General features: G+C 35.3%; 1 protein-coding gene across 1 annotated transcript in view; it reads left to right on the top strand.

Moving 5' to 3' along the window:
* The window catches only part of LOC129259668 (proto-oncogene tyrosine-protein kinase ROS-like), an 84,398-nt gene that overhangs the window by 11,401 nt on the left and 46,864 nt on the right, over window positions 1–26,133 (top strand). Inside the window, exons 2-3 of the mRNA XM_064098913.1 lie at window positions 24,906–24,959; window positions 25,744–25,803. Of these exons, the coding sequence (XP_063954983.1) occupies window positions 24,906–24,959; window positions 25,744–25,803 (114 nt within the window). The remainder of the gene's footprint in view (window positions 1–24,905; window positions 24,960–25,743; window positions 25,804–26,133) is intronic.

The following is a 26,133-nucleotide window of genomic DNA, read 5'->3' on the forward strand; positions in this document are numbered from 1 at the left end:
AAGGTGCTAGTATAGAGTGATGAACAAGCCAAGATTCTGATAATTCGTGTTGGCCCGGAGGGCGAGAAAAGGGGTTTTCTTTTGGGGGTATATAAGCAGCGGACAGGGGGATTGAAATGTCTGAGGGGGGATAGAGCGAAAGAGAAAAGTAGGAAAAGCAAATTTTATTCAAAATTCTTTTGGGCATATTAAGGTGCTAGTATAGAGTGACAAGCTTCATGAAAATACGGAATAAAGCAATATTGAAGAGTTGTTGGGCATATTAAGGTGCTAGTATAGAGTGATGAACAAGCCAAGATTCTAATAATTCGTGTTGGCCCGGAGGGCGAGAAAAGGGGTTTTCTTTTGGGGGTATATAAGCAGCGGACAGGGGGATTGAAATGTGTGAGGGGGGATAGAGCGAAAATAGAAAAGTAGGAAAGCATATTTTAATAAAAATTCTTTTGGGCATATTAAGGTGCTAGTATAGAGTGACAAATTTCATGAAAATACGGAATAAAGCAATATTGAAAAGTTGTTGGGCATATTAAGGTGCTAGTATAGAGTGACAAGCTTCATGAAAATACGGAATAAAGCAATATTGAAAAGTTGTTGGGCATATTAAGGTGCTAGTATAGAGTGATGAACAAGCCAAGATTCTAATAATTCGTGTTGGCCCGGAGGGCGAGAAAAGGGGTTTTCTTTTGGGGGTATATAAGCAGCGGACAGGGGGATTGAAATGTCTAAGGGGGGATAGAGCGAAAAGAGAAAAGTAGGAAAAGCAAATTTTATTCAAAATTCTTTTGGGCATATTAAGGTGCTAGTATAGAGTGACAAGCTTCATGAAAATACGGAATAAAGCAATATTGAAGAGTTGTTGGGCATATTAAGGTGCTAGTATAGAGTGATGAACAAGCCAAGATTCTAATAATTCGTGTTGGCCCGGAGGGCGAGAAAAGGGGTTTTCTTTTGGGGGTATATAAGCAGCGGACAGGGGGATTTAAATGTCTGAGGGGGGATAGAGCGAAAATAGAAAAGTAGGAAAGCATATTTTAATAAAAATTCTTTTGGGCATATTAAGGTGCTAGTACAGAGTGACAAATTTCATGAAAATACGGAATAAAGCAATATTGAAAAGTTGTTGGGCATATTAAGGTGCTAGTATAGAGTGACAAGCTTCATGAAAATACGGAATACAGCAATATTGAAAAGTTGTTGGGCATATTAAGGTGCTAGTATAGAGTGATGAACAAGCCAAGATTCTAATAATTCGTGTTGGCCCGGAGGGCGAGAAAAGGGGTTTTCTTTTGGGGGTATATAAGCAGCGGACAGGGGGATTGAAATGTCTGAGGGGGGATAGAGCGAAAGAGAAAAGTAGGAAAAGCAAATTTTATTCAAAATTCTTTTGGGCATATTAAGGTGCTAGTATAGAGTGACAAGCTTCATGAAAATACGGAATAAAGCAATATTGAAGAGTTGTTGGGCATATTAAGGTGCTAGTATAGAGTGATGAACAAGCCAAGATTCTAATAATTCGTGTTGGCCCGGAGGGCGAGAAAAGGGGTTTTCTTTTGGGGGTATATAAGCAGCGGACAGGGGGATTGAAATGTCTGAGGGGGGATAGAGCGAAAAGAAAAAAGTAGGAAAAGCAAATTTTATTCAAAATTCTTTTGGGCATATTAAGGTGCTAGTATAGAGTGACAAATTTCATGAAAATACGGAATAAAGCAATATATAAAAGTTGTTGGGCATATAAAGGTGCTAGTATAGAGTGACAAGCTTCATGAAAATACGGAATTAAGCAATATTGAAAAGTTGTTGGGCATATTAAGGTGCTAGTATAGAGTGATGAACAAGCCAAGATTCTAATAATTCGTGTTGGCCCGGAGGGCGAGAAAAGGGGTTTTCTTTTGGGGGTATATAAGCAGCGGACAGGGGGATTGAAATGTCTGAGGGGGGATAGAGCGAAAAGAGAAAAGTAGGAAAAGCTAATTTTATTCAAAATTCTTTTGGGCATATTAAGGTGCTAGTATAGAGTGACAAGCTTCATGAAAATACGGAATAAAGCAATATTGAAAAGTTGTTGGGCATATTAAGGTGCTAGTATAGAGTGATGAACAAGCCAAGATTTTAATAATTCGTGTTGGCCCGGAGGGCGAGAAAAGGGGTTTTCTTTTGGGGGTATATAAGCAGCGGACAGGGGGATTGAAATGTCTGAGGGGGGATAGAGCGAAAGAGAAAAGTAGGAAAAGCAAATTTTATTCAAAATTCTTTTGGGCATATTAAGGTGCTAGTATATAGTGACAAATTTCATGAAAATACGGAATAAAGCAATATTGAAAAGTTGTTGGGCATATAAAGGTGCTAGTATAGAGTGACAAGCTTCATGAAAATACGGAATAAAGCAATATTGAAAAGTTGTTGGGCATATTAAGGTGCTAGTATAGAGTGATGAACAAGCCAAGATTCTAATAATTCGTGTTGGCCCGGAGGGCGAGAAAAGGGGTTTTCTTTTGGGGGTATATAAGCAGCGGACAGGGGGATTGAAATGTCTGAGGGGGGATAGAGCGAAAATAGAAAAGTAGGAAAGCATATTTTAATAAAAATTCTTTTGGGCATATTAAGGTGCTAGTACAGAGTGACAAATTTCATGAAAATACGGAATAAAGCAATATTGAAAAGTTGTTGGGCATATTAAGGTGCTAGTATAGAGTGACAAGCTTCATGAAAATACGGAATACAGCAATATTGAAAAGTTGTTGGGCATATTAAGGTGCTAGTATAGAGTGATGAACAAGCCAAGATTCTAATAATTCGTGTTGGCCCGGAGGGCGAGAAAAGGGGTTTTCTTTTGGGGGTATATAAGCAGCGGACAGGGGGATTGAAATGTCTGAGGGGGGATAGAGCGAAAGAGAAAAGTAGGAAAAGCAAATTTTATTCAAAATTCTTTTGGGCATATTAAGGTGCTAGTATATAGTGACAAATTTCATGAAAATACGGAATAAAGCAATATTGAAAAGTTGTTGGGCATATAAAGGTGCTAGTATAGAGTGACAAGCTTCATGAAAATACGGAATAAAGCAATATTGAAAAGTTGTTGGGCATATTAAGGTGCTAGTATAGAGTGATGAACAAGCCAAGATTCTAATAATTCGTGTTGGCCCGGAGGGCGAGAAAAGGGGTTTTCTTTTGGGGGTATATAAGCAGCGGACAGGGGGATTGAAATGTCTGAGGGGGGATAGAGCGAAAATAGAAAAGTAGGAAAGCATATTTTAATAAAAATTCTTTTGGGCATATTAAGGTGCTAGTACAGAGTGACAAATTTCATGAAAATACGGAATAAAGCAATATTGAAAAGTTGTTGGGCATATTAAGGTGCTAGTATAGAGTGACAAGCTTCATGAAAATACGGAATACAGCAATATTGAAAAGTTGTTGGGCATATTAAGGTGCTAGTATAGAGTGATGAACAAGCCAAGATTCTAATAATTCGTGTTGGCCCGGAGGGCGAGAAAAGGGGTTTTCTTTTGGGGGTATATAAGCAGCGGACAGGGGGATTGAAATGTCTGAGCGGGGATAGAGCGAAAGAGAAAAGTAGGAAAAGCAAATTTTATTCAAAATTCTTTTGGGCATATTAAGGTGCTAGTATAGAGTGACAAGCTTCATGAAAATACGGAATAAAGCAATATTGAAGAGTTGTTGGGCATATTAAGGTGCTAGTATAGAGTGATGAACAAGCCAAGATTCTAATAATTCGTGTTGGCCCGGAGGGCGAGAAAAGGGGTTTTCTTTTGGGGGTATATAAGCAGCGGACAGGGGGATTGAAATGTCTGAGGGGGGATAGAGCGAAAAGAAAAAAGTAGGAAAAGCAAATTTTATTCAAAATTCTTTTGGGCATATTAAGGTGCTAGTATAGAGTGACAAATTTCATGAAAATACGGAATAAAGCAATATATAAAAGTTGTTGGGCATATAAAGGTGCTAGTATAGAGTGACAAGCTTCATGAAAATACGGAATAAAGCAATATTGAAAAGTTGTTGGGCATATTAAGGTGCTAGTATAGAGTGATGAACAAGCCAAGATTCTAATAATTCGTGTTGGCCCGGAGGGCGAGAAAAGGGGTTTTCTTTTGGGGGTATATAAGCAGCGGACAGGGGGATTGAAATGTCTGAGGGGGGATAGAGCGAAAAGAGAAAAGTAGGAAAAGCTAATTTTATTCAAAATTCTTTTGGGCATATTAAGGTGCTAGTATAGAGTGACAAGCTTCATGAAAATACGGAATAAAGCAATATTGAAAAGTTGTTGGGCATATTAAGGTGCTAGTATAGAGTGATGAACAAGCCAAGATTTTAATAATTCGTGTTGGCCCGGAGGGCGAGAAAAGGGGTTTTCTTTTGGGGGTATATAAGCAGCGGACAGGGGGATTGAAATGTCTGAGGGGGGATAGAGCGAAAGAGAAAAGTAGGAAAAGCAAATTTTATTCAAAATTCTTTTGGGCATATTAAGGTGCTAGTATATAGTGACAAATTTCATGAAAATACGGAATAAAGCAATATTGAAAAGTTGTTGGGCATATAAAGGTGCTAGTATAGAGTGACAAGCTTCATGAAAATACGGAATAAAGCAATATTGAAAAGTTGTTGGGCATATTAAGGTGCTAGTATAGAGTGATGAACAAGCCAAGATTCTAATAATTCGTGTTGGCCCGGAGGGCGAGAAAAGGGGTTTTCTTTTGGGGGTATATAAGCAGCGGACAGGGGGATTGAAATGTCTGAGGGGGGAAAGAGCGAAAAGAGAAAAGTAGGAAAGGCATATTTTATTCAAAATTCTTTTGGGCATATTAAGGTGCTAGTATAGAGTGACAAATTTCCAGAAAATACGGATTTAAGCAATATAGAAAAGTTGATGAAGTTCATGAAATACGCAATAAAAACGAATGTCGACCTTTTGAAATAGCACCGAAATACTTCACATCCCCGATCCCCTTAAAAAAAAGGAACCTCGTTAAGATTCGAACCACCAACGCTTAACTGCTTACGTATTATGCACTGCGCCACGCTCACCTATTCACTCGTGGTCGTGAAATTAAGATTTATATATACCGCGTAAAGCTTTACCAACAAAAAAAAATCCGGGACGGGCGCAAAACGCACACATATGAACACACACAGTGCTTCGCTTCGCGAAGCACTGTACACGTTTGTTCATATGTGTGCGTTTTGCGCCCGTCCCGGATTTTTTACTTAGATGAGCGGTATTAAAGGGGAATCCAGCCTTGGCTATAAAATGTTGCGTTGGGAAGGAGAAAAATAAATTAAACAGATTGGTGGAAGTTTGAAAGAAATCGGACAAGCAATAAGAAAGTTACAGCTGCTTTAAAATTGAGATCACTAATACTATGTAGATTTCAAATTGGCAACTGGGGAAGTAAATTATGACAAGGGGCAAGGACAACTTTCCCATAGGCCATGTACTTTATTATCAGGGATTTGTGGTTTTCTCCTAAGTACCCATTCCCCTGGGGCATAAATCTAAATATAACCCAGGTAGTATATTGTTTTATGTCCTCATGAAAGAAAAATATAATTTGAAATAAAACTTTTGGGAAAAATGACATTTTAGCCATAATATGTATTGGAGTACATGGAAGAGTAGTCCTTGCCTTACATCACTATGACATCCCATATGCGGCCAATTTGAAGTCTCCATGGGTATAGTGATTACCAATATTTACAACTTTTAAAAATTCATAACTTTCTTGTTGCTTGTCCAATATTGTTCAAACTTTCACCTATCAACTTGACTGAGTTTTCTTTTCCTTATGAAAACAAGTTTTTATTTGGGTTGGATTCCCCTTTAATGGCGGCTGGGCATATTACTAGCTAATATGGCCATTGGTACTAGGAGTGGTTTAACACTAGATCTTACAATAAAAAGTGGACTCTAGAATCTAACAACGATCAAAGGAGGTATCGGACGTACCATCAGAGTCAGAGAAAGTAACATTCAATTCATCATGACATTGATGATTGACTTGTCATAGTCATACTACTTTTTTTACTAGTTTATGATAAGTTAGACTGTCTTTCATTGTATTTGTAGACCTATAAAATTTCTTTAGTCTTTAGATCTAGTTATGATAAATCATTGAAAATTGCCTGTTTTTTCTGGGATGCAATAGATCTAGGCCTATATGAAAATAACATTAAAATCATTCAGATTGACATTTATCAATTCACCAAAACAAAAGTTCGGCTAATAACTGTTACACACACAAATTTCAATATCTGGGACCGAGAAGTATTTCTCACCTAATTGAACAACATTGGCCATATTTTTCCAGATATCGGTAACGTTTGCACTAAACGACCGACACAATGAATTCCAAATTCGAAAGGATATCATACAGTGAATAACTCGTGGCTATCTGAATAGAAGTGGTTTGTTCTATCCGTTATTTCTCGATGAAATTCTTTCAGGAACTTGCGTAAGACTCCCAGTCCCAGACCCAGTCGAAATACCAACACATCTGAGTTGGGATGAATTTTAACTTAGAGGGCGCCAGATCAAACCCAACCATCTCTTTAGCTACGGTTATTGACTAAAATTAAAAGAATTATTGGTTGATGGAAGCAAAGAGATCTTACGATGTATGGCAAACTTTTTGAAAATGTATGCATTATCAAAATTAAATTATGTTTCTTCGCTGTTGACAGTCCCAAAAGACGTTTTAAGCAAATAGAAAAAATTTCTTTCAATTTTATTTGGAGAGGAAGAGATAGAATAAATAATATAATAATAATCCGTTTTTTATATAGCGCGTAATACATCGGAACGACGTGTCTAAGCGCTTTACAGATATATTATTACCCCGGTCATCGGATTCAATCAGTCATTCCCGCACACAATGTGTGCACATCCTCCACTCCCTGGGGAGTATTCCAGTCAGTCGCCGGTGAGGCGCACACAGTACTGGACAAGCTACAATGACTTTCACATCCTACCGGGTAGGCCTACCCATTTAGCACCTGGGTCGAGAGTGGCAAAGTGTGGATTAACGCTTTGCCAAAGGACGCCAGACCGCGGTGGGATTTGAACACACGACCCTCTGTTTACAAGGCGAGAGTCAGAACCACTACACCACGGCTCCTCCATAAACGCAAGGTTCTATACATGAATATCAAGATTATTCTATTGGAGGACTGAGAGCTCAAAATTTTGAGGTCTTTGTCAAGACCCAACGAATAATGTGGATTAAACGTTTGCGAGATGGAGGGAAAAGTTCGGGTTGGAAAGCAACCTTCGAATATTTTTTTAGTTCTTTGAATGGTCGAATCATATTTCTTGGTAATTATAATACGAGTAAAATGAATTTGAAAGGTATACCATTCTTTTACATAGAAATGCTGAAGGCATGGCACGAATGTGACCGCCCCTATAAGATTTTTCGAGCAACGGGAAGGAAGGGGTAAGAAGAAAAGTAGGAAAGGAGATTTAAAAAAAGTCACCATATAATTCCGATAAACCTGTCTTGCCCCCCCCCCCCCCCCCCTCGCCACTCGGCCAATCAATAAAATGACTGAAATATACAGACGCCATTCTTGAATATGTAAGCTTTTATCGTGCAGTGTGTATGTTCAACAGTGAAACTATTTTGAAATGAAAAAATATATAATTACATCTGAAGTTGGCATTATGTGCAAGTGAGCGTATCAGACGAGGAAGAAAAGTTTTTTTCACCAGCCAAAACATTTTGAAGCTACGAAACAATCGATAACGACCCTTTTACAGCCAAGGGCACCTTTATGGGAATTAAGGAGAAAAATATAGCGAATGGACTTGACTATTGAAATAAAAGGGTGTTTTTCTTTTAATATATTTGGCAGTGTACTAGCATCTTCCAACATGCAGAAAATAATAAGACATTTAAGTGAAGGGGCTTTTATGTGCGATGAAATTTAGCGGCCAACCAAGAAAATCTGCTATTGTTAGAAAAACTTAGCATTTTTTTACCTACACATTAGATGATAGGGAATTTGGGGGAAGTGGTGCCTGTATACGAAGGGGCATATCAACCGAGAACGAAAATATTTTTACTCAAATTGGTAATGGAATTATCGAAAAAAAATTTTTACTATCTTTATTTTCATAGAGTCCAGGCAAATTCATCAATCCAAAATATAGCTTATTTCGTCTCCAGAAAAATTTGACCAAAAAAAACGGTAATCGCTCATTGGAATATTTTCCACTTTTTGTAAGCATTAATAAGGAGTGTATAATTATGACCAAACAATGTAAACATGAAGTGGGAGTTGAAAATTGTTATTATTCCGCCCTGAAAAACTTGATTCTAAGCAAGCTTTATAATAATAATAATAATAATATTAATAATAAAAAGAGTATATTATTTCACCATGGCCATGGGAAGCAGGAACGAAAGCGCCTCCATTTTGCTGTAAAAAAACTTTTTTTTGCTTGTCAAATTCACTTTAGCACCCACTCTAAAAATCGTTCACAGTGCCTTGTATTTCGCTAAACATTTAATGCGGCGAGCGCGAATGTGAGCATAGACTTTTTGATATACTGACTTGAAAAGAAAAACAAAAGAAAAAAAATAATAAAGCGATCGGGGAGCCCGATCGAATTAAATTATCATGTAGAATTGACAAATTCATCCACTAAAACACAATTTCTCTCCATTTCCTTCACATCATAAACAGTTTTAGGGCATACACAATCGTATTATGCACAATGAAGTGAAAATAATGATGACAAACGCATCTTTGAGAAAGTCTCCAAAACTATCCACCCTCTTTAAAGGATAGTTGATGAGAATATATTCTGCACACAATTTCAATATGCTCCAATGTGTAGTGGAAATAACCTCATGCTATTTTGCACTTTCTTTTGAATAGAAAGCAATAGAAACATGTCTAAAATAGCAATGGTCTAAAAAGTAATGTAAATAAATTCAATTAAATTCAATGTTTTATTCATTTCCAATAGAATTCAATACAAAGTATAGAATACAGTAATAACTAATAACAAATATAACGTACAATAATAAGGCAAGAAAATGTAAGGTACATGTAAAACAAGAAAATAAACGGATACAAATAACAATAAAAAGATACAATATTGGAATTGGGTGGTCATAAAAACCTATCAAGGTTTGTCAAGATAATCACCATTATATAAATATAATAAGTCATATTAAAATTACAAAATGTAGTTTTATCATTTGATATTACATGTATTGAATAAAGATCCCCATGTAATAAACAGATAAAATTTCAATGGCAAGGAAACTTTCAAGTCTTTACCTGTCATACACATTGCGATATACATGTATAGCCATTCTTTCCAGATCTATAATCGTACAATATTAGTAAACACGGTCATTTTGGTCGTTGCATATTCACGATGACTCATTAGCTCAGCATTCCATTCATACTTTGGACCAATGGGAAGTGTCAAAAGTTAGTGACATCACGTTTATTATGAATACGTAATTGGGGTTTGCGATCAACCACGCCTACATACACTTTGCAGATGGCCGATGATGAGAATGACAGAAAATGGCAAAACTTTGGAAAACACATCAATTCCACATCTGTTTTTTCACTTTTGGAATGATCTTGTTTGCGATAACTAACGGAAACCTTGTATTGGAATGTAACGAAAGATGTTCAAGTTTATCGGTAAGTGTAATTTGGGTGAATTATTTCAATTTTGGTGATTTAGTTTTGTCAGTGGTTTCGGTTCAGTGTGTGGTGAGGGGATTACGCTTTGTAGCGGATGCACTACCTGTGCTTCCGCCCAAGGTTCGGGGGAAGGAAGGGTGGAGCGTTGGTCTGGAGCGTTGGACGTGTGCGGCTTCTTTCATCATCTGCTCCGACTGGTAAAATTAAAAACGTATCTAGATCTAAATGTAAGATGACATTGTCATGTCAGTCTGTTTCCGATGACTTTTTGTACAAGTAATGAAGTATGAAAGTGCAATCATTAGATTGATGCTCTGGCTTTTGCAAGTTGTATTGTATGTAACTTTTAGGAGTTTTGACATCACTTAAGTCTTTAAGACAAGTTGTTTAACTTTATTTAGTTTGATAAGACGTTCTTTATAACTTTGTTGTTTTGAGCATTTAATGGTTAGTTTATTGCTGATTCACACACAACCAGTGCATTTATCTTTTCATCTTGAGTTCATAAGTTCATAAAAATTTATTTCCACATTGTATACATAAAAAGATGTCAAAGACACCAGTAGTACAACTACATGGAAAACTTACATAATACATCAGAATACAAAGCAGAAAAATGAAAAAAAAGTAATATATGTCTAGAATGTGGGGGAGCAACAAAGGTCAAATACCTATCGACGTTGCTCCCAGGGTCATATGGTTAAAAAAGATAGATATAAACAAAGACAAAAACAAAAATAAAAACAATCACAAATAAATACTTAAAAGAAAGGAACCCCCCTATCTTGAAGCAGCTCTCTTACTCTGGAAGAAGAAGAAGAAAGTATAGTGAGTGATTGTATTACCGACCGGCCTTGTATTACCGAACGCGTGCATCATACGTATCAGAAACTAATTTCATACGCTCAAAATTTTGCAACATCCTTCCAAAGAGAACTTGAATAGAAAGATGATGAAAAATGGTCAAAAACACATTTTCAAAGTCTTCATATTCTAAAAATAATAAAATATGGTCAAAATAGCCCATCAGTGATTTTGTTGTTTTCTCAACTTTTCCCATAGAAAACACACGTTCGATAATACGATACCTTTTTCAAGTGACCAAAATAATTCACATGCGAAGATGGGTCTGATTGGAAGCTGATATCGTAAAAATGAAAAACGATTTCGGCAAAATTGTCACATATTTATATTTTGTAGGTAATTGTGTATTTATGGTGAAAATTTGGTGAATTTTATGAAAATAATGTGTTTGATATGATTGAATTCATGAAAAGTGTTCGGTAATACGATCCACTACCATACACTATAAATCAAACCAAACTAACAAAATTGATACTGATAGATGTAAAAAAAAAAAAAAAGCATGGGGGGGGGGGGTCCACTGCTACTGGACAGCATCCGCGGGAATAAAAATGTGTAAAAAAGTAAAGAGGAATGTTTTTTGCGGGTAGACATGACAAAAAAAAACTCAAATTAAAAAAAATCCCCTGAAAGACCTAAATTTTACTTGACCTAAAACTTATGTAACTGTTGTGATATTCTGCAATTTATCGCTATGTATTAACAGTTGAAAGCAAATATGGATTGTTTCCTTAAATATATGAATGTCCCTAATGAATATGACTTTGAAGTTGAGAATTACATCCTTCAGGTGTACATATTTCATTTTAACCACAGCTGTTTTCCTTAAATTGTAATGACTCACTTCAACTTGAGGACTAAGTTTTTTTTTCATATCCTTCCAAAGTATGTATTTCATATGTTTGGAGATTTGATATGTTGGGAAGTGATCAGCCTACATGTACATGTACGTCATTTTGTAGAAAATATGAACAAGGCAGCTTGCATTGTAGACACGTATGTACATACATACATGTACAGGCATGCAGATGTATCATAGAGCTATTACAGATAATAGGTCTATGGATGTACATAGAATATTGTGGATATATTGATAACTTTATTTAGAGAATAAATAATAAAATGTATACCGGAGGCCTACATGTATAACATGTGTAAAGTTTGGTGTTGAAGATCTATTTTGTGAATGACTCTCATGTCACAAACTAAGAACCCTTTATCATGTTCTTATACAGGGGAGGGGAAGAATTTTAACTTCCTCTGTGGTTGAAATCCATCATTTGAATGGAATGCACATTTTTATTGCAAAGCAAAGTTTTGTTTTTAGATTAACACATTGACCTTTGTCACCTTAAGGGGTCAAGGGGGTGGGGATTGGCAAAGGAAAGTGCTCAAAATATCAAAAGCCACAGTTTATTTCCTGCCAAGATAGAGTACATATGTCACTTCTCCTCTTGGATATGAATACCACGTATGATATTTCAGAGTCATTGATACTTCCTACTGTGAAGAAAAAACATGGGAAGTTTGCAGTTGCCATACATGTATACCAAACCAATTTCAAACCACATCTTCTAGTAGTTGTGGTTACTTGCTTTTTTTCTAAACTGCTATACCTGTACCGTATGACAGTGATGATAAAATTCAGCCAAAAATCTGTGACAAATGTTCTAATAAAGAGTTACCATGCGCTGATTATAAGATTGGTTAGCTTGCTATTGCTGATGCAATAAATTGGTCTAAAAGAGAATATCAGGATTATTTTCTGCTCTACATGTAGGTTGCTATTTCGCTCAAAAAGTCAGGCCAAATCCAAGATACCGCTTAAACCCTAAAAGGATTGGGGGGGGGGGGCTATGATGGCCCCCCCATCGACGCTTCGCGCGATATTTCCGAAACGCAAAAAGATAGCGCCACAAAATATAGTGACTTTTTTATTTGAAGTCTTGCGCAACTTTTGAGACCATATTTACGACATACGGTTATAGCATCACGACATCACGTGACTTTTTACGAGACAATTTGGCTTTTGCAATTTTTCTTTTTGGAAAACTTTGAATTAGATTACAAAAATGAGATCTGCAAAAAAAGAAAATTTGAAGTGAAATTGCAAATTGGGTGTTAAATATGCCAATAATGTTTTTCATGAATAAAGTTGAATATTTCATTCATAATTGATAAAAAGTGATTATTTTTAGAATTTTTTAAAATTCTATCTTTGTATGTAGTTTATGTGGTAAGGAATGTGTGTGCCAAATGTTGGCGCGATTGCGCGAACGACGGCCAAGATCAGAAGGGGTAGCCATCATGACCCCCCCCCCCCCAGTCCTCAATACATCTCAAATAGCCCAGTCCTTTTAGGGTTTTACTGCATATTAGCCTGCTACTTGTATTTTGCAGGGCATCTTTAACAGACTGAAGCTGTATGTGTTATACAGTCCGATCTTATTATGCTTACAGAACATGCCACACTAATACATAGACTTGCCGCACAGACATCTACATGTATGCTGAGCATTTAGGGCCTACAGCAATTCGGTGTGACTTGGTTCTGATGAAGGTATAAATGACTATTTATATGGGTCAGTTGTTGAAAGAGTCGCAATCAGATGCATGTTTTTTTTAAGCCAATCATATGTGCATGTTTAGGACTTGTGTTTAATTTTTTTTTTTAGTTGCCTTTAAACGCATCTATTTCTGTATATTAAAAACAGGACCCTGATATGAGGAATGGACTCCCTATAGTGAGGTAATGGAGACGGTCAGATCAAGTCAATTGTTTTTGGCTTCCTAGTTGTGTGTAGCTCTGGTCAGTGCAAGGAAATGATAGGCATAGAAACATGGTACATATCCATGACCAAAATCCTTGGAGAGTTTATAGGCATATATACTGCAGGTTATATTATTTGGTTAAAAAGATATTTTCTAAATACATTCTTGGTTCATGGAAGATTTTTATGTTACTCAGCAAATGGACCTAGTAATTAAATTGTATACAAACTGCAGATTTGTATTAATTTTCATAGAAAAATAAAAATAGTTCTGTGAAAAATGAAATATTTTCATGTATACATTTCATACCAGGACTGTACAGTATGCTCTTACACTGAATACAAACTAATTAATGACCATTTCTTCTCAGAAATTGACATTCTATGGAGACTTGCATTTTTAGCTTGTATGTTGCCATAGTAACAACCGCAAAAGCCTTCAGCGTTTCTGCTGTATAAATGGTCAAAGAAAGTAGCTGTTGATAAATTTATTTAGTTTTTGACCTGAAGAAGTTTGAGTCATAGAAGAGGGTCTCTCTCTTCTCTTTCTTTCTGCAGTCCTTTCACCTTGATCATGGTAATAACAGATTTATAGGAGAAATCTGAGTATTTTGGGAATTTCCAATTATGGTGTGAGTGAATGGGTGGATGATTCAGAGTGTTTTTACGAGTGAATGAATATCAGAGGTCATGTTTAATGCACTCTTGAGATTAACTACCAAGTAGTTGGTCAGTGGTCAGTTATAGGTCAGCTCTCAGTAAGTTCATGAGTGGAAATGAATTTGGACCGCAAGTGAACATTTCAATTTCTATCGTGAGGGCTGCTTAAAAAGTCAAATATTTCAAAGGTTTTAATTCACTATGGCCCATGTACAGGCATGTTTTTGACAGTGGTGCTTTTTTAATATACTGTGGCTATTTCTAGATTTTTTTTGCTAAATGCCCGTAGTCTGGCTTATTCTTTTCACTTTACATCAGCAACAACTACCTCACAAGGTAATGACATTAGTCAATATTAGTCTTTGTACCTGTAGATCTTAATAATGTTTGTCCAAAGTGAATATTAGACCAACAAAGGTTGGACCATGTGGAAATTGGACCAAATTGATGTACATGTAGACCAAGTACATTTAGCCATGATACTTGGACCATGGACCTACATGTACATGTACTAGTAGGTCCATGATTAGACCAAGTGAAAATAAAACTCCTTGGATACTTGAACATGATTTTATTTCATGCTCGATCAGAGAGATGAGCTTCTCTCTGGCTAGATGCTTGAGGAGCCAGAGGGTAATCTTTTCCTCTAATCTGCACCCATCACACAAACATGACAGGTTGAAGGGGACCTTGTCTCTGGTATAATGGTGCAATTGACACACCTCAGGTATTTCCTAATCTCCTATATCACTCAGGATCCTGGTAAAAAGTTCAATGCCCTTGAGAGCCTGAGGAGGCAACAAGCAGACTAATGGCGTGTTTATGTTATGAAGAGATTAATCGATGTCATCTGTCGTCTAGGAATTTTCAGTTTAACCATACAGTGGGAGGAGTGAGTCAGTTTCATGTGGTTTTGGGAGAAACAATGTATGTCACAATCTCAGAACGTGAAACAAAAGGAAACTAGATTAATATTCATCTGTAACATTGCTCGTATGCATGTATTTTTGTTGAATGGACACTCAATGTTCTTTTGATTATAATTATGAAATAAGTTTTTGTTGAGACGTTTGGTCAAGTGGATTTTTTTAAAACCAAATTACGAGTTGAAAAAACCCCACTAGAGTATGAGTAATATCACAATCACAGAATGTGAAAGGGAAAGAATTGAGATTAATTCATGCTGATACATGTACATGTAGTTGTGTTTCTTTAATGTCTACAGAGACCTCATTTTGTTTGTTTATAGCTCCATGGTTATAATGTGTTTTGTGGAGATGTTTGTACAAGTGACAGTTTTCACTCTTAACCCTAATTATGACTGAAAAAGTTGTATTCATACCGCAATATTAGAATGTGAAACAGTAAGAAATAGGATAAATCTTCTTGATCTGTAAAACTGCTGGTATTATTTAGCATGATACTCTTTAATATAATTTGTGAATATTATTAAACATACATGTAAAGCTACATGTACATACATGTAGGAAGAAACATTAAACTTGCATAAAGACATGCACGTTCACTTGTATTTTGATTTCATGGTCTCTTATTATTTGAATGCAGGGCCCATGTTTTTATAGGATGTGTGATAAGAATTTTGTTAAGGTCTGTGCCAAAAGGAAGGTTTTGGTTTTAAGTTAACCAGTATTATAATTTCAACTTCAAAATCTTTTTTTAATCAATCGTTTATTTGTTGGTTCTATTTTGGTTGAACCAAGTTGTCCAGACCTAGTCTAGACTTTAAAACAGAGCTGTACCATTTAATTTGGCATTTAAATATATGTATTTGAGACTTCTATTAGAGAAGAATAAAACATGATTAAACGAACTATGCTGTTGCATTATCTCTGTTTTGCTATGTGATAAAAATAATTAATAATTCAAATCCCGTACATTGTACATTGAAGAACTTATAGAAATCTGTATTGATTGAAAATTGACATGATGAAGATGTATTAACAAAGGAAATCTTACTACATAATGCAAACAGTTTGTCTGCTTGAAAAATGTTTGAAATCAAAGTCTTCCTAGTAAACTACGTGTGACTTGTTGAACACACTTGTGTGTCATTATCAGCGCAATTTGAGATAATGTTGAGCTATAAAACCAAAAGTTAGTTTCACCATGGTTTCACATTGGTGGCATACCATAACCCTGTTGGTTGCTAGGCAACTGTGACCCAAGACTTACAAGGGGGTCTTGACCTTAGTTGGGTTCAGATACATGTAGATATAAACGAGGGACACTGCTGAAGTACATGTACAGTGTATTTTATCATAAATATATTGAAATATGGCCTTTTAATCACAAAGGTATTTCATATATCAGGAGTGGTTGGCAAAGATCCATTCTTTTCTCTTTTTTTTGTTTAGATATGGTGCAAGTCTACATGTACATGGAGGCCTCCGTTTATGTACATTGTACGAGATCTTAATTAATCTTTTCTGGTTAATTTACACCCCTAATCCAATTTCAAACTGGTTCAGATCTTAATTTCTCTTTTTTGATAAATTTGTACCCTAATCTGATTTCAAACTGGCTTTCTTGCTATGACCAAATGGAATTGTTTATTGGCCATTGGAGCTTATTTCACATTTTTTCTTCCAATTTTTATCTCGCGTGCATTGTAGAAATATACATTTATAGGCGCCGCTTTTCCGATGGCGGCGACATCGTCAACATTGAAATCTTAACCAATGTTAAGTTTTTGAAATGCCATCATAACTTTATATGGACTTAGTTCATGAAACTTAGACATAAATGTAATGGTGTATCACTGAAGATCCTGCCGGAGTTTCAGGTCACATGACCAAGGTCAAAGGTCACTTAGGGTCAACAAACTTTGGCCATGTTGGGGTATTTGTGAAATAATTGTCATCATAACTTAAAAATTTTATGGATCTAGTTCATGAAACTTGGACAAAAGAACAATAAAAAATCCTTGAATATCCTGTGCGAATTTCAGGTCACATGATCAAGGTCAAAGGTCATTTAGGGTCAACAAACTTTGGTAATGTTGGGGGAATTTGAGGAATTGTCATAACTTTAAAAGTTTATGGATCTAGTTCATGAAACTTGGACATACATGTAAGTGCAACCATGTATCCCTGAATATCCTGTGCACATTTCAGGTCACATGACCGAGATCAAAGGTTATTTAAGGTCAATGAACTTTGGCTGTGTTGGGGGTATTTTTTGAATTGGCATCATAACTTAGAAAGTTTATGGATCTAGTTTATGAAACACAGACATAAGGATAATCAAATATGAATGATTATTTTGCACATGTCTTAGGTCACATGATCATGGTCAAAGGTCATTTTGGGTCAAGAGACATATTTTTAAAATATCATATTTAATGTTTTCTTTTGTGAATAATTATTCAATAGTATTTTATTATCATATGAATGTTTTCTTTTGTGAATAATTATTCAATAGCTGTTTTCAAAGTCAACACTGCTGCTATATCGAATCGCATAATGCAGGCGAGACTGCCACTCTACCAGAGGCGTTCCACTTGTTATAATACTTTTTTCAATCTACACTAATGATAACATCATGACTATGTACATAGGTTTATTTCCGATTCGTCTAATGCCAATTCGTCCAATTGCCAACTCGTCTACTATAATTTGGTCTACCATCAGTTCGTCCACTCTCCACATGGTCTACTTAGTCTAATGCCATTCCATCTAATAACTAGTTGGCCCAATAGCCATTTAGTCCATTTACCGTTTGGTCTAATTGGACTAAAGTGTTAATTGTGCAAAATAAATGAAAATGAAATGGATATTAGACCAACTGGTTATGAGCTGAAATGGTCATAGACGAAATTGTGATTAGACAACGTGATGATTAGACCAAATGGCTAATGGACTAAGTAGTTGTTGACGAAATGTTTATTGACGGAATGGCATTAAACTAGAAAGTAGACCATGTGGTGAGTGGACGAGATGGCAGTAGACGAATTGGTAACTTACCTGTACATATAGGCCCTACATGTATATGTCCAGATATAGTTGTACTAGAGAATTAATCGCTTGTGTCATCACATATCGTGTCGGGTCGAGCAATCACGTATACCCGACTATTCAAGAAAAGGGTCACGTATTAAATCATGGAACGCCAGGTCCAGTTTTCCCCACCATTCGATAATGTTGCTATAATTTCACAAAATATCGGGTAAACTGGACCTGACTTTCGGGAGTGTAGGTGGCCCTTTTTTAATGGTTGGGTTGGCCGACCCGACGCAACAACCCGATGTGATGACAAAAGCCAAATTAATTGATATCACTTCATCATAGTCAAGTGTTCGGTTGATTTCATTATAAGCCATGATCTTGTTGGCTGGAAGATCAAATCTGTGATCCAAACTGAAGTACTATAAAAGACTTGTAACATTTTTCTAGGGTTTAATATTGCCGTACTTGATTGATGATCAATACAAAGACTGGGGAAAATTTTGGTTGGTATTAAAAGTTTTCCACAATGAAGGATGAAATATGTTTTGTATCTGAACATGCATCCACGTATAGTAGAGGCCCCCCAAAATAGTAGGCATATTATATAGCTATAATAGGCTCCATTGCATTGCATTGAAACCTGTTTGAGAGTATTTTGATTGTTTGTCAAAAAGGTATTTTCTATGGGTATCAATAAAGCTCTCTGCTGATTATTCATGGGATTTTCCCATAAATACACTGATCTAAGGGTGTGTTTATGCTTCCATTGCGAGGACAGAATCAGCGTTTTCAAACGTCGATTCAAAACGCCGATCGTAAACGTGGTTCTGGGAGTGCTGTTTATGCTTCACTTTTCAGAGGCGAAATCACGAACTCCAGCTGGCTTCGCATCGTAATTTTCGTTGAGCAGGAAAGCGAGGTCAAATTGGGCGCGCCCTTTATCGAAAGTTTTTTTTTCCGAGAGTTGTTATAGGAAAGGTACGTTGACTGTTATTTAAACATCGAACAATTTCCGATATTTAGTCATTGCATGGAGCTACTTGACATAGCCATATATTTTCCACCATGGTGAGGAAAATAGTGAGAAAAAATAAAGAATATTAAAGTATACATAATAAAATAATAAAACATCTATTTGTTTATAGGCATCGGGCGATGTCTCCTCATTATAACTCATGTTCCAGGTTTTTTTTTTTGTAAATCCCTCGGCATTCTTCATCGTGATGACAAATTGGAAGAGTAATACTAGTGATAGTACTTAAATCAATTATCACACATGCAAATGTAACAAGGGAGATGAGAGGTAATGAGAGGTAACATGCGACCATGGAGCAATGCGACTGTATTTGCCCGCCGATTTTCATCTCACCGGAAGCATGCACCAAATGACGTCATTTAAACACGTTTACGATCGTGGTTCTGTTTATACTTCCCCAGAAAGCCTGATTCTGGTCAAACGACGTTTACAAACGCACCTTTTTGTGAGTTTACGATCGGCGTTTTGAAACAGCGTTTAAATGAAAGTAAGCATGGACGCAACCGTGTTTTGGACTAATCACGTTTGGAAACGCTGATTCTGGCCTGAAATGTGGAAGCTAAACACGGCCTAAAACAATCAAATTATCTAATATTTGGCTGGAGTAACATTTCACTTCTACATACCAGTACTGTATTTTATGCATGGAGGTACATGTATTGAAGTGATTTGTGCCATACACCAGACTTGTACTTTCTACAAGTCTAATAATAGAAACAACAATACGGCTACACCTATTCATACTTTGTATCATGCATGAAGCGTGTTGTGATGATTGAAGAGGAAGCCTGTATGGGCTCTTGATGCACTTGAGTGGATCAGAGGAATGTGACCCAATAAACAAAGCAGGTCATAAGTTGAAGATTCGGCTTCATATTATATGATTTTTATGGGCGTACAGACTTCATGTTTATTTAGCCAGCTTCCATCCTTGGATAAAGCAGTGAATGAAATGACTCCTCTATGTAGGCCTGCATTGGACAAAGTCATTTGTCAGAAATATACCTAAATATGGTTAATCTTTAAATCAATTTTACGTCAATTTTAATAATTATCATATTTTCATAAAAGTCTATGTATGAATATGATAAGGCTACATCTACAGGCTCCCAAATACACTGTAGTGTATGTACAGTTGTGTGGTAGTTTAAGAATTTTATAAAGAAAGAATGCAGCAATGAGAAATATAACAATTGACAGATTTAAACCTCTTAAATTTAAGCAACCATGAAACCCTTGAGAATGAGATTAACTTGAGGCAATCAATGTGTGTGATCAGTCAAACCTCTAGATATATGGAAATTCATGTAGACCTATGTCATCAACGGAATCAATTGCAAGAGTTTTCATTTCAATTTCTAATGATATATTTTTATAGTCAGAAATGCCTAACAAAGCATACATGTATTGGCATTATTTGGTATATTAGTATTATTTGGTTTTTAGCGCTTTTCATCTGTAACATATCTAAATTCGAAGTTTATTTCCACATTTCCATGTTAAAAACACCAAAAAACAATACAGGCCTACAGCATAAGCATCTATATCAAATAATAACAAATAAAATTTATTGGCCTATACAAAGGGTAAAATAAGGTACAAATTGACTTGGTAGACAGGTTTACAAAATACATTCTAAAAATGTGGTGGGATCAAAAGAAGTTAAAAAATGTATATACAGAATGACCCCATGAGTACCATACTGTACAAGTTTCTAGGATCTCAGATAGGTGTGCAATTGTTTACATTTAATAGGGAAAATAAACAGTTTTGTCCTCATGGTAAATACTGTATTGATTTACATGATAACTCATTACTACATGTACATACTTTCTGGAATAGGGTATTCCTGGTACAAGTATATGTTAATTCATAAAATCAATCGTCAATATGTTATTTAAAAAAAAATGTTTTAATGAGTTATAAACTTTTTGATATCTACAGTGCATTGAACTATTGAGTGTTTATATTTTTTGGGGTTCTTCATCCTCCATTCAGAATCACAATGTCACTCTGACTATGTAACAAAATTAAAATTTGAAACATGCTGTGATTCTACATTTCATAAATGCAAAAGGTGTTGGTAAGAGAGTAGTCAGAATTTGTATTAGAATGGACACTGTATTGACACTAGAATATTATATCAGGTATTGGCAAAAACACAAACTAACAAACAAAAATACATGATAAACAAACCAAAAACAAAGAATGCAGGAGGCCACCATCGTAAGCGATTAGCGGGCTTGATAATGATGGCGGCCTCATAAAAAGTTGCATGTATTTGTATGAATATTTAGTGATATGTTTCTTTATATTCATGTATGTGAGGAAATTTTTCATTGACTCTCAATATGGAAGAATTTTACAATAGCCCAAATTTTACTTAATTCTGATACTAATGTCTGCATGCAATTTGTATAGTGTACAGTACATGTACATGTATTTGTAATGAATTTTGTAAAGATTGTTTTTTTATAATTTGCACAAACCCCTCCCACACACTATACTCTCAAATCAAGTTCAGTCTCCGGTAAACACATATCATATGCCATTCATATCTATCCATGCATTTTACTGTGGGTGTGTTGATCTATTGGGTGGTATTAGCTGTTTTATAATTCTACAGGTACATGTTTGTCTCAATTGTAATTTGATGGCCTGTGATTTGGGTATTAAACTTGGTGAACTTGTGTTGTATAGTTAATTTTCTATGCTCTAGAAATCTACATACTTTTGTACATGTATATTGTTATTAATATTGTTGATCCAGCTTTGTTTTTTCCGATGGTAATATAAAGTTCATTATTGTGAAACATGCAAATTGCATATACACATATGTAAAAGATGTTGGTTGTTCGAACAATGACGATTGTTCATTTGTCTGAACATTTGTGACATGCTTATGAAGCTTCATTAATCTGAAAAGAATACACTGTAGGATTTTTTATTCCGAAGGCTTTTTAATTGAACAATAAAATATGTACAGTATTTCTTTTGACAATTGACCTACCTTGGGAATATCAAACCTTATTAATTTTCAGAATAAAACATGTTTGGACAAATGAATCTTCAGACCATGGAGATACCAACAGACCTAACTAATGAATGAAACAAATGTTACTTCATTTTTGGACTATTGAACCTTTGGAATCTTATTTTGTTTTCAGATTATCAAACTTTTGGAAAATAAACCTTATTCATTTCAGAATAACACATGTTTTGACAACCAAACCTGATCAAACTAATTAACATTTCGAATATTCAAACCTTCAGAATAAAGAAAAAAGTTTTTTTTTAGGAGGACAGGAAATGCAAAATTTCCATGGAATTGAATATGTTTCAACTCTGTTTGTTTGTGTGTAAACAAGACTTTGTCCCCATTCTTGCTATCAATCTGTAATTCCCCAAATCTATGGGTGTGCCCATTGTTATACTTGGTGATTTATATAAACAGAAATTCTTTAATTATAAAGTCACATTGATATAATGACATAATATTTCTGTGAATGAAACAATTAATATCCTTTTGATTTTATCTTCTTTGTTATAGCAATTGTTTAATTACACAGGATATGAAACAGCTGATTAAAATTATAATGATCATGATGATTATGGTTGAATGCATGAATGAAAAACAGTGGGGTTTATATAGAGAGATATCCGTGTGTCCCTAACAAAAGGAATGATGTCAGCATTCATTGGTGATGAAATGAACTTTTCAGATTCATTTTTTTGTTTGCGGAATAAATAGTGATCAGAGCAATGTAACATTTTGATAATGAATCAGATTACAGATATATACATGTATGAATATTGCATATTGACCTCCATGTAGAGTATAAGAGCTTTTCATATTAAATTGTTTAATTTTTTAAACCCTTTTTGATAGTGATTTTTTGCCAAAGAAATGGAAAATGCATATTGACCTCCATTTAGAGTATCATTTCATATTAAATTGTTGTTAAATATTTTAAACCCTTTTTAATAGTGATTTTTTGCCGAGGTGTACTTTCTAGTTTTATATTTTAGTGATTGTTGCCATTGAAGTGTATCGTGAGTATAAATGGACTACTGTCCAAAGTGAAAAAAAATATGAACCCGTTGTAAACACCTTCATATTGGTCATTCCCATTCATAATAAATCTCCAATTCAATGAATGGACACTGTCCAGTTGTTTTGTTGGTCAGTGGTTAGTGATGGTGGTCACACCCCCTGGCACTGGTCAGTAGTGGTCAGTTGGTCAAATTAGGTCACTCAGGTGATCCATTGTGTCTGACCAGGAGTACTAGAATCCTTTTGTTCCTTTTTGAGGACATTCCCTTTGTGTTGCATTCATCTGCAGCTTTCGCTTCTGTGTCAGGGTCTTCATTCAGGGATATTCAACAATGTTGTATGGCTTAATGTATGTCTTGAATTTTCCATAATTCTTATGTAGTTGAGTTGTAAAGCTGTACTATGGTAGATAATTGGTCAAGCCAGATAAAAGTTGTTGGAGAATAATAGTTTTCATTAGCCAGAAAACTATAGATGATGTTAGCCCACACAGGGTTAAAATATCTAGAAGAAGCTTGGGTGTCCATAGATGTTGACAGCAGTGTCTTCTTAGTTTTAGTGGCCATGAAGACATTTGATGCACTGTAAGTCCATGCTCTGATGCAAGAGCATTGAATGGACAGTGTCCAGTTTGTTGGTCAGTGATGTGGTCAGTCATCACACCCACTGCTCTGTTCATACTGTAGTTCAAATTTAGGTCACTTTGGTGACCCCAAGAAATTTTACTTTGGTTTTATAAAAGAATGTCTAGAAATGCTCAGAAATTATTTGAAAGCAAGAGAAGAAAAAGAGAGAAGGAAGCAGATTTGGAGGAATAGCGGGAGGGAGAGAGGGGAGATCTAGAGAGACGGACAAATAAGGAGGGAGTGGTTAATTTGGGAATGGCAGGGGGGGGGGGTGATAGGAAGATTGAGAGGTGGAAGGATATGCACAAGATACTACACAATGCATTAATAATAATAGAAAATGAAATGATTACTCAGAGAAAATAAGCCTTTGTTCTATTTAAAGTAGTCTCTCTGAAAGTGCCTTCAAAGAAATGGAAACCTGAAATCAAACAAACAACAGTGATAACGTACAGTAATTCAATTTTACAATCATAAGGAATCTGCATTGCCTTATTGATCACTAAAGGTCAAAGTACTTTAAAATGCTATCTGATACATCTACAAATATTTTGATAGTATGTGTGCTAAGTTTATAAAACATCCATATCTTACCTCAGTACCATGCTTTCTCTTTATCACATTTCCCCTTTATTCTTGAAACTGCAGTTCATTATTTTCTCTCTCCTTTCTCTTCACCTGTTTTAATTGAGATTGAATAATAAATGATACTTTCTCATTTAGGTACTATTGATATTAATACGCCATTACAATAGACAAGGGGTTACCTCTCAGGGGAAAATTAAATGAGGGCTCCGGGCGATTTAGCCTCCAAAATGCTCAAATCAAAAGAGCCATGGAAAATCCCCATTAACTACTAGTGTTCAAGATTCTCCAATGTAACATATTTATGCAGTAGGATGTGAAAAGTAGTCCCCTAGAAATAAAGCATATTTCACCGTGGTGATACATAAGATTCTGCTAAGCTGGTGTGAAATTAAATAACCACTAATTTAAAATTGGAGCATCATTTTCAGACTGGAATATATGCTAAACATGATGCATGTATTTACATCTTCTTGATCGAAATTCGTCACAAAGTGAACAAACTTCTGTGGTCCCGAAAATTAAACTTTATAGGCAGATTTACTCATTTGTTTATTTTATCTTTAAATCTAATTTTCTACATATCTTATTAAATTTGTTTATTCAATATAATATATTTTCAAGTAATTGCCCCTTTTCCCCTTTTATCACCCAATACAGACAAGTGTTTTATCAGATACCGGCCAATGTGACACAGAATGCAGAAATAGCTCGGTGAGTAAAACACATTTCATTGATTGATGTATTTATGTGACCTTTGTGACATTTCAATTTGAACCCACTTGAAACATGTGGATTTTAATGTTCTTGACATTGTTAAGGGTGTCTTTAATAATGACTCATGAATTCTTTGATTCACTGTAGATTAAATGTGGTCTTTGTGGTGGACAGAACTTATAAACTTGATCGACTTTGAAATTAATATTTTTTAAAAATTTAGTTTCATCAAAATTTGAGCTTTTATGGTCTAAGCGATACTACTGTGGCTTGATTAAAGTTATTAAAAGTAAATGTACTGTACAGTGAAATATAAATTTCATATTATACTACCAGCAAGTGTTCCATATAAATTGATGGATGAATAAAAAATTCAATAAACTTTGATAATTAATTGTTAGGAAATTTATTATCTATTGATACCAGCTGCAGACAACAGGTTATGTCGATGCATACCGGTATATGCATTTATAATTAATTTTCTGTAGTATATGCACTTATACATGTACATATATAGCTAATACATCTGTTAAGTCAACTACAAGTCAAATAATATTACTGTACTATGGGGGGGGGGGGGTCTATGATTCTTCTAGTAACTGGAAAAGACCCCCAAAAAATGAAAAAGAGAAAACAGAGGCGTAACTCTAAAATATTTCTATTATTTTATTGAGAACTAAATATCATCTTATAGGTTATTACTACTGTATCATATAACATATATCTGTAATTTAAATATTTGATATGCCTGTAGTACTATACTGTTTGTATTTTTTTGCAGTGCTCAACTGGATGTTCATCATGGGACAACTCAACGCTTGCACAATGTTACACAGTGTGTGTAAGTATGCAGTCTGTCCTATTTTTTTCTAGGGGGAAGAAATTCAATTCTTTTAGCTCTACATGGTAAAAGTCTGTGTGCAAAATGCTTTATCTTTATATTAGGAGTGTTCTCAGTACTTTCTGAATTATATGTATTTGTTCTCAAGAAATTTATCATCTGTATTAACTGGGTCAGAAATGCTCCACTGTGAATTTTGCCAGGCAAGCAAATTATGGATATAATTATAAACCCATTTCTGAAAAAAGTACATTTAAAAGCATTCATCTTGGCTACCATCAGAAAATTTTAAGAGAATCTTGCACGATATGATACTGCTGAAACATTGTA

The sequence above is a fragment of the Lytechinus pictus genome, chromosome 4, assembly GCF_037042905.1.
Source record: "Lytechinus pictus isolate F3 Inbred chromosome 4, Lp3.0, whole genome shotgun sequence".
Classification (NCBI taxonomy): Eukaryota; Metazoa; Echinodermata; class Echinoidea; order Temnopleuroida; family Toxopneustidae; genus Lytechinus; species Lytechinus pictus.